Raw genomic sequence first — 13,913 nt, 5'->3', positions numbered from 1 at the left:
AGAACAAAAGAGAGAAGAAGGTTGGAGAAGGACGGACAGAGTGAGAGAAAAACTTTCATCTGGAGTGGTAGGATAGAAATTTGGAGAAAAGAAAGGGAAATAAGAGGGAAATTAAAGTGTATTCAAACTCATCCTTTTGGACTTGCGAATTTTGAACACTTAAGTGATTTAGAAAACATGAGATGAGTTAAACAATATGGTTAAGCTACAATTACTCAGTAAATTCTCTTTCTTGGAGGCTAAGCTAGATTAGTTTCAGTTAAACATGGCCTCTTAAGCTAACGAAACTTAATAGTTGCCAAAGGTAATTAGTTAGTTCACAGAAGAAAAGAGAGATGGATGGAGAAGTACGGAGGGAGTTAGGGCAAAACTTTCTTCTTGAGAGCTGGAAGTGAAAGTTGGAGAAAAGAAAGGGAAATAGGATGAAAATTAAAGCGACTTCAAATTCATCCTTCTGGACTTGAGAATTGAACGCTTAAGTGATTGACGAAACCTTAAATGAGGTGCTTAAGTTAAACTAATATCGTTAGTCCACAGTTACTCAATATAATCTCTTTCTTGGAAGCTAAGCAAGATTAGTTTGAGTCATGCTTGGCCACTTAAGCTACTGAAACTATTAATTGCCTTAGCTAATTAGTTCGTCGAACAAAAGAGAGAAAGGATGGAAAAGGACGGAGAGAGTTAGAGAGAAGCATTTCTACATGTGAACTAGAAGAGAATGTTAGAGAAAAGAAAGGGAAATAGGATGATGAAAATTAAAGGGAATTCAAATTCATCCATTTGGAAAACATTAAATGAGGTGCTTAAGTTGAACAAATATCATTAAGCTACAATTACTCGGTAGAATCTCTTTCTTGGAGGCTAAGCAAGATTAGTTTGAGTTAAACTTTGACGCCTAAGCCAATGAAACTTGGACACCTAACCTAGTTTGTTCGGAGAGCAAACTGGAGATGGATGGAGAAGCACGGAGGGAGTTTTAGAGAAGCATTCTCCCTGAGAGTTAGAAAAGAAAGTTAGAGAAAACAAAGGGCAGTAGGATGAAAATTAAAGGGAATTCAAATTCGTCCTTTTGGACTTGAGAATTGAACACTTAGGTGATTTAGAAAACATTAAACGAGTTGCTTAAGTTAATGTAATATCGTTAAGCTACAATTACACAGCAAATTCTCTTTCTTGGAGGCTAAGCAAGATTAGTTTGAGTTAAACTTTGCCACTTAAGCTAATAAAACGAATAGCTGCCTAAGCTAATTCGTTCCTAGAACAAAAGAGAGAAGAAGGTTGGAGAAGGACGGACAGAGTGAGAGAAAAACTTTCATCTGGAGTGGTAGGATAGAAATTTGGAGAAAAGAAAGGGAAATAAGAGGGAAATTAAAGTGTATTCAAACTCATCCTTTTGGACTTGCGAATTTTGAACACTTAAGTGATTTAGAAAACATGAGATGAGTTAAACAATATGGTTAAGCTACAATTACTCAGTAAATTCTCTTTCTTGGAGGCTAAGCTAGATTAGTTTCAGTTAAACATGGCCTCTTAAGCTAACGAAACTTAATAGTTGCCAAAGGTAATTAGTTAGTTCACAGAAGAAAAGAGAGATGGATGGAGAAGTACGGAGGGAGTTAGGGCAAAACTTTCTTCTTGAGAGCTGGAAGTGAAAGTTGGAGAAAAGAAAGGGAAATAGGATGAAAATTAAAGCGACTTCAAATTCATCCTTCTGGACTTGAGAATTGAACGCTTAAGTGATTGACGAAACCTTAAATGAGGTGCTTAAGTTAAACTAATATCGTTAGTCCACAGTTACTCAATATAATCTCTTTCTTGGAAGCTAAGCAAGATTAGTTTGAGTCATGCTTGGCCACTTAAGCTACTGAAACTATTAATTGCCTTAGCTAATTAGTTCGTCGAGAGAGAAGCTCTGACATCTCTCTAGAAAACCTTTCGTTTTCTAGGGTTTCAATCCCTCATTGAATTCTCGATGTCCGATCTTAACTCCATCAATCCAACATTTAATGAGCCTGCAGTGAGGAGTCCGGTTAGGGCTCGAAGTGTTGAAACCAGAAATATCCCAAATACCCAAATCATGAAAGATCTGAGCGACACAGCCAGAAACAACCAAATCACGAACCCTAACTTTCAAGCCGATCCTTCTCAAACTATGGATCTTCAAATGATTGCCGATCGCCTTCAAAGGCTGAAGAACCCTGAACCGAGAGAGTCGGAGCCCAAATCACCAGCTGTATCTAACCCAAGCCCTAGATGGGCTATAGAGATGGAAAAGGAAGATGAAACTTTTAGGAACATTCCTGATAGTTTGGAGATCGCGAGATCTAGGGTCGATGGTAGGAAACCTCAAACCCTCCAACCAGATCCATCGTTCAACCCAGAAGGTCCTAATGAACCAAAAACCCTAGATGAGGGTGATCACTACGATCCTAAGAGTAGAGGTGGGGGCACAAGCTACAGAGGAGGCCGGGGCGGAAGAGGCCAAGGAGGAGGTAGAGGGCAAGGGATGGATTCTGGAACATCGAAATCATGGGCTGAAGTAGCTGCAAATCCGGATCGTTCATGTCTTCCGCTGAGGTATATCCCTCCTTCAGTTAATAATGATTTTATCAGTGTAGATCTCCCCCCTAGACCACATCCGTTGGAAAAATGGGACTCTTGCTTAGTAGGGTATTTTATCGACAAGGGGGTTGCTTTCAATTATATGAGGAATACAGCTTTTAGTCTGTGGAAGAACAAAGGCCTTAAGGAGGTTTTGGCGAATGGAGAGGGTTTCATTTTCTTCATATTTGAAAGCCCCAACTGTTGCAGTGAGGTCCTTGAGGGGGGACCGTGGTATATAGGAGGATTCCACCTTATTCTCAAAAAATGGACTAGGATGATGAGACTGACAAAGGATAAAATACAGAAAGTCCCTGTGTGGGTCAAATTCTTCAATATTCCGTTGGAATACTGGGATAGCGATGGGCTGAGTAGAATAGCTAGTGCAGTTGGAACCCCTCTCTTCACTGATCATCTTACAGTGAAAGGAACTAGAGTAGCCTTTGCCCGTATCTGTGTGGAAGTGGATGCAAGTGCCAAACAACCTCCATCATTTCCAGTTAAATGTGGAGAAGAGCAAGTGATAATTCAGGTGGAGTATCAGGGTCTCCCTACAAAATGTGAACACTGTTTGGTTTTTGGGCATGACACTAATAAGTGTGTTACGACCCAAGTGGCTAAACTAGTGAACCTCCAGAAAGAAACAGAGAACAACCCAGATCCAGGGTGGAGCACTGTTCTGGCCAAGGGTAAAAGGAAAGTGGGTAATCAAGATCCAATTGAGGAAGATATGGAAGGCAAGTTGGCTAGTAGTTCTGAAGAAGAGGCAGCAAATCCTTCTCAGAATATCTGTCAAGATCTGTCTGAAAATAATTCACCCACTGATATGGTTATTGTTACAAGCTCGGAGAAGCAGGCTACAACCCTTGATAAAAACACCACTACACCTGCAGATGCTACAAACACTGAGGATGGACTAGCAAAGATCAAACAGCACCTGCTGGATATTACCAAGCTAGCCCTCCCAGGGGAAACGAAACTTTTGGAGAAAGTGGAGAATCTGAAAACTGATGTGAACAGTCCACGAGCCACTCCTGATGCATATCTTGCAAGTTCTACCACCAGCAAATCTTCTGGCAAGGGAAAAAGCCAGAAGAAGAAAAAAAGGTAACCTCTATTATCCTGGGTTGAGAGTTACTACTTTTTGTTATCCATGTCTTTTAAAATAGCTTCTTGGAATATTAGAGGGTTCAATGACTCCTCTAGGCATAAAGAAATGAGAAACTTTTTGATTAAAGAAGAAATTAAGGTCATGGGTATTTTGGAGACCAAAATAAAAGCTATAAATGAAAACAATGTTTTCTCATCTTGCATGAGCAACTGGTCTTTTTTGACTAACTCTCAACCTAATAAACCTGGTAGAATTTGTGTGCTTTGGGACCCAACTTTTTGTGATGTCACTTTGGTTAACTTGTCTGACCAGCATATGCTCTGTGAAATAAATGACCTATCTCAAGCCAAGATTTTCAAAACCTGTTTTGTCTATGCCGAGAATTGTAGTATTTTGCGAAAAAAGTTTCTTGACCAAATGCTCAGTCTTTCCAACCTTTATTCTGATGCCCCCCTAACCTTTCTTGGGGATTTCAATGCCATCAGATACAGTTATGAAAAGTTTGGGGGATCTCTCCTGTGGAACAGTGAGAAAGAGGTTTTTAATTCTTACATTCTCAATGCTGAGCTTGTTGACCTTTCATATGGTGGTTGTCAATTTACTTGGGCGAATAAGAGGACTAGGGGGGATTACATTGCCACTAAGATTGATAGAGTTTTGGTCAATGAGTCTTGGATTGACCAATTCCCTGTCTCTAATGCTATGTTTCTCCCTTCTAGTATCTCCGATCACTCGCCAGTTGTTGTCAGTGTCTCTGGTAAGGCCCAATCCTTCAAAAAACCCTTTAAATACTTTGATTTCTGGGCTGAGCATAAGGATTTTCTTCCCAAAGTGGCTCAGGACTGGAATCAGTATATTAGAGGCGTCCCTATGTTTAGAATCTGTCAAAAACTCCGCAGCCTTAAACCTATCCTTAAATCCTTAAATAAGAAAGAGTTTAGTGACATTTCAACTCGAGTTTTGGCCTCTAAAGCTGAGCTTGATTCCATCCAATGGAAACTTGACAAAGATCCTTGCAATAGCTCTTTTCAGCTCCTTGAGAGGAATTTGTTTAAAAAATATGTGGATCTTAGTGCTGTTGAGGAGAAATTGGCTCATCAAAAATCTAGAGTCCAATGGCTTGGTCTGGGTGATAAGAATAGCAGGTTCTTCTTTAGGTCTGTGAAGAGTAACATCAATAGAGGGAAAATTCTCAATGTTGAGATGGAGGATGGGAGGGTTTCAACTAATTCTGAGGAAACCCAAGGGGCTTTTATTGATTATTTTTCTAAACTTTTTGGCACTCCATCACAGAACAATCATAGAGGCACTACGAGAGTTCATGATCTGATTAAAGCTAGGGTCACTCACGACCAAGCTATTAAGATGGCCAGTCCTGTTTCTGATAAGGAAATCAAGGATGTTTTTTGGTCCCTGAAAACCAATAAGGCCCCTGGCCCTGATGGTTATTCAGCTGGTTTCTTTAAAAGCACTTGGAGTATTGTTGGTAAAGACATAACCCAGGCCATAAGAGCCTTCTTTGAATCTGGGAAACTTCTGTCTGAAATCAACAACACTACAATTGTGCTCATTCCGAAAGTTCCTAATCCGGTAAAAGTTGGTGACTATAGGCCAATCTCCTGCTGTAATACAATCTACAAATGTATTGCTAAAATAATAGCCAACAGAATTAAAGGGGTTCTTCCTAACCTCATTGATCCTGTTCAATCTGCCTTCGTGCAAGGTAGGAGAATCTCGGATAATATTTTCTTATCTCAGGAAATCATGAGAGGCTATCATAGGAACTCCCCTGTTCCTAAATGTACCATGAAAGTTGATATAATGAAAGCCTATGACACTGTCAAATGGGAGTTTATCATTGACATTCTTACTGCTATGGGCTTTCCTCAAACTGTGATCACCTGGATCAAAGCTTGCATAACTAGTCCATCCTTTTCCATATGTATTAATGGTAGCCTTCATGGCTATTTCAAAGGGGCTAGAGGCCTAAGGCAAGGAGATCCTCTGTCTCCTTATCTGTTCGTCTTAGCTATGGAGATTTTGGCTAGAATTATGGAGGAAAAGTCTAAGAATCCTCTATTCAAATTTCATTGGAGATGTGAGAAAACCAAAATTGTTAACCTTTGCTTTGCTGATGACCTTATGATTTTTAGTAAGGGTGATACTAACACTGTTCGTTTGATTATGGAAGGATTGAATGAGTTTAGTGCTCTTTCTGGCCTCACCCCGAATCCTAGCAAGAGTAATATCTATTTCTCTGGCTGCTCTGAGGAGTTAAGGGCCAGTATCCTTCATATTGCTACTTTCTCTGAGGGTATGCTCCCCGTCAAATACCTTGGAGTGCCTCTCATTACCACTAAGTTGAAAGCCACTGACTGTAAATTTCTGGTTGAGAGGATCACTAAGAGGATTAGTAGCTGGACCAATAAACTTTTATCTTATGCGGGTAGGGCCCAGCTCATCCAAACCATCTTATTCTCTATGCAAGTTTATTGGTCATCTCTATTCATCTTACCTAAGAAAGTTATTAAGGAGATTGAGAGCCTCCTTAGAGCTTTCTATGGTCTGGTACTGATCTTCGCAAGCATAGTGCGAAGATTGCTTGGGGTAAAGTCTGTGTCCCTAAGAAAGAGGGTGGCCTGGGGTTCAAATCTATGGAGGTTTGGAACAAGGCTGCCATTGCTAAACATGTATGGTTTTTGTTCTCTGGAGGGGAAAAGTCTATGTGGTGCCAGTGGGTCAAAATCTATCTCATAAAGGGTAAATGCTTCTGGAAAATTAAAACTCCTAATGACCCTTCTTGGGTTTGGAGGAAAATCCTTTCTCTCAGGCCAGCAATTCACCCTCTTATTAAACATAGGATTGGTGATGGCCAGAACACCTTCTTGTGGTATGACAATTGGCACCACCTTGGCCCTATCTGGGAAAGATATGGTGACAGAATCATGTATGACTCTGGCTTAAATGGAGAGTCCAAAGTCAGTAAAATTATAGTTGGGAACTCTTGGCATTGGCCTTTTCCCAACTCCTGGGATCTCAGGGAATTAACTTCCCAAATCCCCAACAATTGCCCTCCTAACCCCTTGGAGAGGGATACTACTATCTGGGCACTCAACCCTGATGGTGCCTTCACAATTAAGTCTGCTTGGGATCTGTGGAGATACAAGCAAGATTCGGTGCCTTGGTATAACCTTGTCTGGGGCCATGCTACTATCCCCAAAGTTAGCTTCATTGTTTGGCTGGCTATCTATGGCAGGCTGAATACTAGTGATAGACTCCAATTATTTGGAATCCCTTCTAGTCCTACATGCCCATTTTGTCTTGATTTAACTGAAAGCCATCCACACCTCTTCTTCGAGTGTAGTTTCACATCCAGAATTTGGCATGTCATGCAAGGTAAGTGTAATGTGCAATGGCAGCAGGTCTCTTGGCCTGAGACTGTTATTATTGTCGACAGAGAGAGCAAAGGTAAGTCCATGAAATCCATCATCACTAGACTTTCTTTTCTCACAACTGTATATCATATTTGGCTTGAAAGAAACAATAGAGTTTTTAACAAAGAATATAAACCTGTAGAGGTTATCATCAAATCTATTGTACTTATGGTAAGAAATAGAATGTTATCTGTTAGCAACATTCCTACTGCAACAGGTGATGATTGGTTCCTTGATCAATGGAACCTCCCTAGATCCATTCTGAAGCCCCATCTTTACAATGGTGGGAGGACCACGGAGTGATGTGAGTGCAGTATATTGTGGGTTGAGTGGATGTGAGTCTAACATGGAGTGTTTATCTAACTAGCTGTTAAATGTGTAGGTGTGATCACTTGAAGATGAATACTATTTGTGGGTCGAGTGTGGTGACTACTAGTTCCTCGAAATCTGTGGGTTGAGTGAATTTAGAATCTATATGTTTTACAAGCTAACCACTATATATATTGTATCTTTACTGCAGATTAAGGAAGCTTTATCCGAGTGTGGTGAGATTCAATACTGTGGGTCGAGTGAAGTGAGATCAAAATTGAGAGAATCTACTTCTGACTTGGTTACTTAATTCTCATGGTTTCTATCTTCTGTTACTCATTGGCAGGTCATTCTATTATGTTTAACCTGCACACGCAAATGCAGTGGAAAATCTCGGGGCCTGTTATCTAAAGCTGTCGTGGGAACCTCCAAATCTATGGGTCGTTCTACCTTGGTTAACTCGAATACTCAATCTGTGCAATTTCGAGATTTGTCATTTAAAGCTGCAGTGGAAACTCTCGGGATTAGTCATCTAAAAGCTGTCGTGTGAAACTCCAAATCAATGGGTATGGCTGCTATATGCGCCTTCCAAAATTGCTGAATGTTCAGAAGCTGTCTTTAATTTACTGTTTGTAGCTATTTAAATCATACTCAGTTTGGCCTACTCTAGTGGGATGTACTAGAGAATATAGTTGGGTTTACCATAGTTTTAGATGTTGGGTACATACAACAGATAACTTCTCTGCACATCCTAGGCCTTTGGCTGATACCCTTTCGGTCTGTTCTGCGGATTTGCTGTCTTTGTTGACTGTTTTGAATTTTGGCAGCCTTTTTTGTTGATTATGGCTGTTCCAATTTGTTTTGTCCTTTAGCTCCTTCGCTTATGTTCGTCTTCTATTTCTCTTCGAGATAGGTTTTGAACATTCTGTGTATGGTTCCTTTTGTCTTGTTCTTCGTGGTTTTTGCCTATTTGTATAGCTCTGTAGGTCCTGGGGCATGCCCCTTGTATCTTTGTATATTTTGCTGTTTTATTTATGTCTTATTCACCCAAAAAAAAAAAAAAATTAGTTCGTCGAACAAAAGAGAGAAAGGATGGAAAAGGACGGAGAGAGTTAGAGAGAAGCATTTCTACATGTGAACTAGAAGAGAATGTTAGAGAAAAGAAAGGGAAATAGGATGATGAAAATTAAAGGGAATTCAAATTCATCCATTTGGAAAACATTAAATGAGGTGCTTAAGTTGAACAAATATCATTAAGTTACAATTACTCGGTAGAATCTCTTTCTTGGAGGCTAAGCAAGATTAGTTTGAGTTAAACTTTGACGCCTAAGCCAATGAAACTTGGACACCTAACCTAGTTTGTTCGGAGAGCAAACTGGAGATGGATGGAGAAGCACGGAGGGAGTTTTAGAGAAGCATTCTCCCTGAGAGTTAGAAAAGAAAGTTAGAGAAAACAAAGGGCAGTAGGATGAAAATTAAAGGGAATTCAAATTCGTCCTTTTGGACTTGAGAATTGAACACTCAGGTGATTTAGAAAACATTAAACGAGTTGCTTAAGTCAATGTAATATCGTTAAGCTACAATTACACAGCAAATTCTCTTTCTTGGAGGCTAAGCAAGATTAGTTTGAGTTAAACTTTGCCACTTAAGCTAATAAAACGAATAGCTGCCTAAGCTAATTCGTTCCTAGAACAAAAGAGAGAAGAAGGTTGGAGAAGGACGGACAGAGTGAGAGAAAAACTTTCATCTGGAGTGGTAGGATAGAAATTGGGAGAAAAGAAAGGGAAATAAGAGGGAAATTAAAGTGTATTCAAACTCATCCTTTTGGACTTGCGAATTTTGAACACTTAAGTGATTTAGAAAACATGAGATGAGTTAAACAATATGGTTAAGCTACAATTACTCAGTAAATTCTCTTTCTTGGAGGCTAAGCTAGATTAGTTTCAGTTAAACATGGCCTCTTGTACGGGGAGCAAATATTCCGGCAAGCCCGTACTCCTTTCTTCCGAGCTCCGTCGATGTCCGATCACCTGCGAGCAAGTAACGGTGAGCTACCCGGCGGTGTGTGGCCGGAAAAACCCTCCGACGATCAAATTAGCACACACCTTAGGATGGATAGAGAGAAGGGAGAGAGTGTTTGAGTGTAAGAAATTCCTTACAGAGTGTTCGTGTCCCGCGTATGGGGGGCGCAGACAGGCTTATATACCTTCTGTGCCCCATATCCACTCCCTGTCATCTCCTGACACGTGGCTCTGCTATCCCATCTGTCAGCTTAAACCATGCCGTTCATCACCTGCTCTCAACTGCCTGCCAGCATAGCTGGAGCTCGGCAGCCGAGCTGCCCTACCTCGGTCATACCATGCTCCATACCTTAAGCGCCCGACCGGATAACCGAATGAAGGATCGGGCTAGGCGGCATCTCGGCAAAGCTTAGCCCGGGATCCTCCTTTGGTCGGTCTTCTCGCCGGTCAGTCAACTACCTCGGCTGACCGCGCCTTTCCGAGCGCCGGCCTCTCGGTCTGTCTGATCTCGTCAATCCTTGGACCGAGCATCCTGGTCTGACCGGTCACTTCCTGGCCGAGCACCTTCTGCACGGTTCGGGGCAGCACATAGTCCAAACTCTGCCCGGCCCAAGTTCTGGTAGCCCATCTCCGGGTGAACAGTCGATCATCTCGGCCCACTGCTCTGCTGGGCCCCCAACCTGTTCGGTTTATACCTCGGCCCAACGCCGGAGCATAAATCACCCTCTCAATTGCCCCTTAATTCCGTCCGCGGAAGCGTGACTGGGATTATTCACCTCGTCCGAGATAACGTTTATCTGGTCGTCAAGATGCCAAGTTTCGACCGAGCTAGTTGACGCAATTGTCCGCAGATTTGACCGGTTATATTCCTCGGCTGACCTTTTCTCGTTGAAAGTAGCTCGGTTGGCTCTTCGTCTTTTCAATCCGTCGCTTCAGTCCTGCCAAAGCCATAAATGGTGACACGTGGCGGTCTGCCATTGGTCATCGGGGCAGCCAACCCGCCGTTTTTGCCAGAATTTGAATTTGGGCAGTCTCTAACGCCTATACAAACTTGCCCCCCCCAGTTCCATTTTTCCTCTACTGCTGCATCCATCTCTGTCGATTCTCAGACCCAAGCTCGACTGCCATCCTGCCGTTCTTCGTGTTTGGGAAGAACACCTTCGGCCCTTCACAGGTAAGATGTCCAATCTCTCTTATGTTGCTATTTACTCTTATTTTGCACACATTAGGACCCGAAAACATAGCTTTTAGGGCTTAGATCATAGAAAACATTCTAAACCTCCCAATGTTCTTGGTGTTCTTCGTCTTCCTGAAGAACGTCGAAGAACTGGGGTGAACCGGGCTCTGTACCTTTTTTTTGATCCAAGAAGCCAGCCAAACCGGGCAAACGACGTGTTTGCTCTAACCGGGGCAAAAACCGAGATAATCAAAGGACTTGGTCGCTCAACCGGGCTAACATCAGGTCTGCTTGGGTGACCGAGCTCCTTAATCAAACAACCGAGGTAGTTTGGCCCCCTTACCGACCGAGCTGAAGTCTAGCTCCCTTTACGAAACCACACGCTTACACTTGCCATCCTTTTCCTGCAGAGTCCAAGGGGACCCCTGTCATTCCTGAACCTCTCAGGACCGAGCTGCAGCAATTTATCACCGTGCCCAACCTATCAACCGGGCTATAGTAAGTCGGCCACAAATGGGGAAGTTCCGCTTCCTCGTGGATACTCCGGCCGCGCTAGCCGCTTTCAGAGAGGACTACGGCGTCCCGGCCGATGTCCATCTCGAGCTGGCCGAAGAAGAGACCACGCCTTGGGGTAGGGAGGAATGCCCCTTCACCGTGCTGTCCATTGTCGAAGGGGGCCTTCGTTTCCCTCTCAACCCACTGATTACCGAGTTCTTACGCCGTACCGGGCTAGCGCCAACCCAAGTGTCCACCAACACTTATAGAATAATCAACGGCGTACATGAATTGAACCAACGGCTAGGCACCAACTTAGGCCTAGCCGAGATATTGAGGCAATACACAATGGGCCACACCGGTGACGGCCTAGCTTACTATTTAAAAATAAGACCGGGCAAGGAAAAAATCGTAACCGGCACCCCGGACAAAGATATGCACGATGATGATTTCTTCTGGGTGTCCGGCAACTACGAAACAGCCGAGGTGCCGGGCTGGTTCATAAGCAAGGACTTCGGTTCTTCATGTAAGCCACTCAAATTTGCACGGTTAACTTTATTCTTTTAGTTTATTAACCGGTTTCCCTGTTTCTTTTGCAGCCATCCAAGCCTTGCAAGCCAACTACCAATTCCCCAACGTCGAGGCAATTCGGGCCGTGCTTAGGTACCGTCACCGAGACTGCAACGAATTGCTCGGCTACACACCCACCTACAGATATTCTGCACCGCGCCGGAGTAGAGTAACTGATTTCCTCAGAGCTCCTTCGCCACCTCCAGATCCAACCCTACCAGACGTCCCATTAATCCGGTTAACCGACGAGCAAGAAATGGCCAAAAGATCTCGGATCAAAAACCTCCTAACCGCGACCTCAGCCGAGATTCCGAGCGTCACCACCCGTTCCCCGGCTGCCGGTCAATCGAGTGCTGCCGTTATAGCCCTTGCTTCTCCAGCTCCAGCTGCCGTGCAATCTGCCAGAGAAGCGCGCCGGGCTGGAAAAAGACCAAGGGCAGATCCCTTCGCCGAGCTCGTCACCGAGCTGACAACCGAGCATCCTGCTGAAACTCCTGCTCCCGTGCCCGCTTGGCGTCCTCAGCTGAAGCATCGGGGACAGGACATCCCGGCGACTGCATCGATCAAGGCAGACAAAGAACATTTGCTTGCCTTCGATCTCTCCAAAGCATTTCTCCTACCGGGCGACGTGGTAGGCAGTGACCACGTCCCTGACACCCGGCTGGTAAAATCTTCTGTGAAGTCGATGGCCAGGGTAAGTCGGCGTTCTTTTTAACATTTCACAAGTGTTTGCTCAGTTTTTCTTGCTCGGTCCCCTTTCTGATGTACTATGCTTCTTTGTGCAGGCCATTCAAAAACAACATTTGGTCCTAGAGCGCATCCACCGGCTTAGGCAGAAAGCCAACGACACTGCGAGCCATGTTGAAAGCCTCCAAGCCGAGCTCGGCCGGGCTAAAGCTTCTCTCGAAATGGCCAACCATGACAATAATAGACTTCTCGGTCAGCTGGGCGCAGCCGAGAAAAAACAAAGTGAGCTTCAGGCCGAGGTTGACGCTTTGAAGAAGGCGAAGAAGAAGGCTTGCCGGGCTGCCAACAAGGCCGGGTTCAACGAGGCCGAGGAGAGCTATAAGAAGCAGGTGTTTGCAACACAAGACATCTACTTCAAGGCCGGTTGGAAGTCTGCCTGTGAACACCTCGGCCAGGGCTCTGACACCGACGTTTTTGCCAATCCTCCCAAAGCTTCACTACCGGTCTACCTCGTGCCATATGCAAATGATGTATTTACTGCGCTTCAAGCGGAGGCCGAGGAAGGACTTGAAGATGGAGAGGATGACACAGATTCTGAGGAAGAAGAGGCCGAGGTGCCTGAACAGCCCGGCAACGATGAGGCCGAGGCCGAGGTGCCAAGAAGCAAGCCAAGCTGTTGACCTTGATGCTGATGCTGCCGAGGATGAGTTCACCAATCTTTCCCCCTTAGTTTAGGTTTCTTTTCTTTGTATTTTTGCTTTCAATACACTTGATGTAACCGGGCTTTGTCCCCACCTTTTGTAATGAATTTCTTTATCAATGAAAAATTTTGAATTTTCGCTAAGTGTTTGCCCGGTAGTAATTAATTCCGTCTTCAGCAAACTATCTCGGTATGACTTATCATTTGAACACTTGGTCGACCGGAGTCCATAACATGGTCGACGCACTTGAGCATAACAAAACAAATTCACGCACCGAAATATCCATCTCGGTTGTTGCTAGTTTGGACAAGATACCATGTTGGTCAAGACGCCAACTCTTCCAACCGGAGTACTTCATCACGGTTGGGAATCCCAAGTTGGACAGAACACCAACTCTTCCAACCGGAGTACTTCATCTCGGTTGGGATTCTAAGTTGGACAAAACACCAACTCTTCCAACCGGAGCAAATCATCTCGGTTGGGGATCCTAAGTTGGACAAAACACCAACTCTTCCAACCGGAGCGAGTCATCTCGGTCGGGGATCCTGAGTTGGACAAAACACCAACTCTTCCAACCGGAGCAAATCATCTCGGTTGGGAATCCTAAGTTGGACAAAACACCAACTCTTCCAACCGGAGCAAATCATCTCGGTTGGGGATCCTAAGTTGGACAAAACACCAACTCTTCCAACCGGAGCAAATCATCTCGGTTGGGGATCCTAAGTTGGACAGAACACCAACTCTTCCAACCGGAGCAAATCATCTCGGTTGGGGATCCTAAGTTGGACAAAACACCAACTCTTCCAA

At 43.9% G+C, this 13,913-nt stretch overlaps 1 protein-coding gene across 1 annotated transcript; it reads left to right on the top strand.

Moving 5' to 3' along the window:
• The first annotated feature begins 10,959 nt into the window (after positions 1-10,959).
• On the top strand, positions 10,960-13,085 carry LOC145791485 (uncharacterized). Its single transcript, XM_082871838.1, has 3 exons — positions 10,960-11,674; positions 11,748-12,412; positions 12,504-13,085. Exons 1-3 carry the CDS (start codon positions 11,167-11,169, stop codon positions 13,083-13,085), a joined length of 1,755 nt encoding a protein of 584 aa, XP_082727964.1. The 5' UTR covers positions 10,960-11,166.
• Positions 13,086-13,913: the final 828 nt, after the last annotated feature.

The sequence above is a fragment of the Camellia sinensis genome, chromosome 5 (genome assembly GCF_055761805.1).
Source record: "Camellia sinensis isolate YWXY chromosome 5, ASM5576180v1, whole genome shotgun sequence".
Lineage (NCBI taxonomy): Eukaryota > Viridiplantae > Streptophyta > Magnoliopsida > Ericales > Theaceae > Camellia > Camellia sinensis.
Note: the sequence above shows the minus strand (reverse complement) of the source record. Positions and strands in the feature narration are given on the sequence as shown.

What these genes read in the sequence shown, in the direction of transcription:
- LOC145791485 (XM_082871838.1), top strand. Translation starts at nt 11,167, where the DNA reads ATGGGGAAGTTCCGCTTCCTCGTGGATACTCCGGCCGCGCTAGCCGCT. An exon ending in CAAGGACTTCGGTTCTTCAT is followed by an intron (nt 11,675 to 11,747) that starts GTAAGCCACTCA and finishes TTTCTTTTGCAG; the next exon opens with CCATCCAAGCCTTGCAAGCC. An exon ending in CTGTGAAGTCGATGGCCAGG is followed by an intron (nt 12,413 to 12,503) that starts GTAAGTCGGCGT and finishes TTCTTTGTGCAG; the next exon opens with GCCATTCAAAAACAACATTT.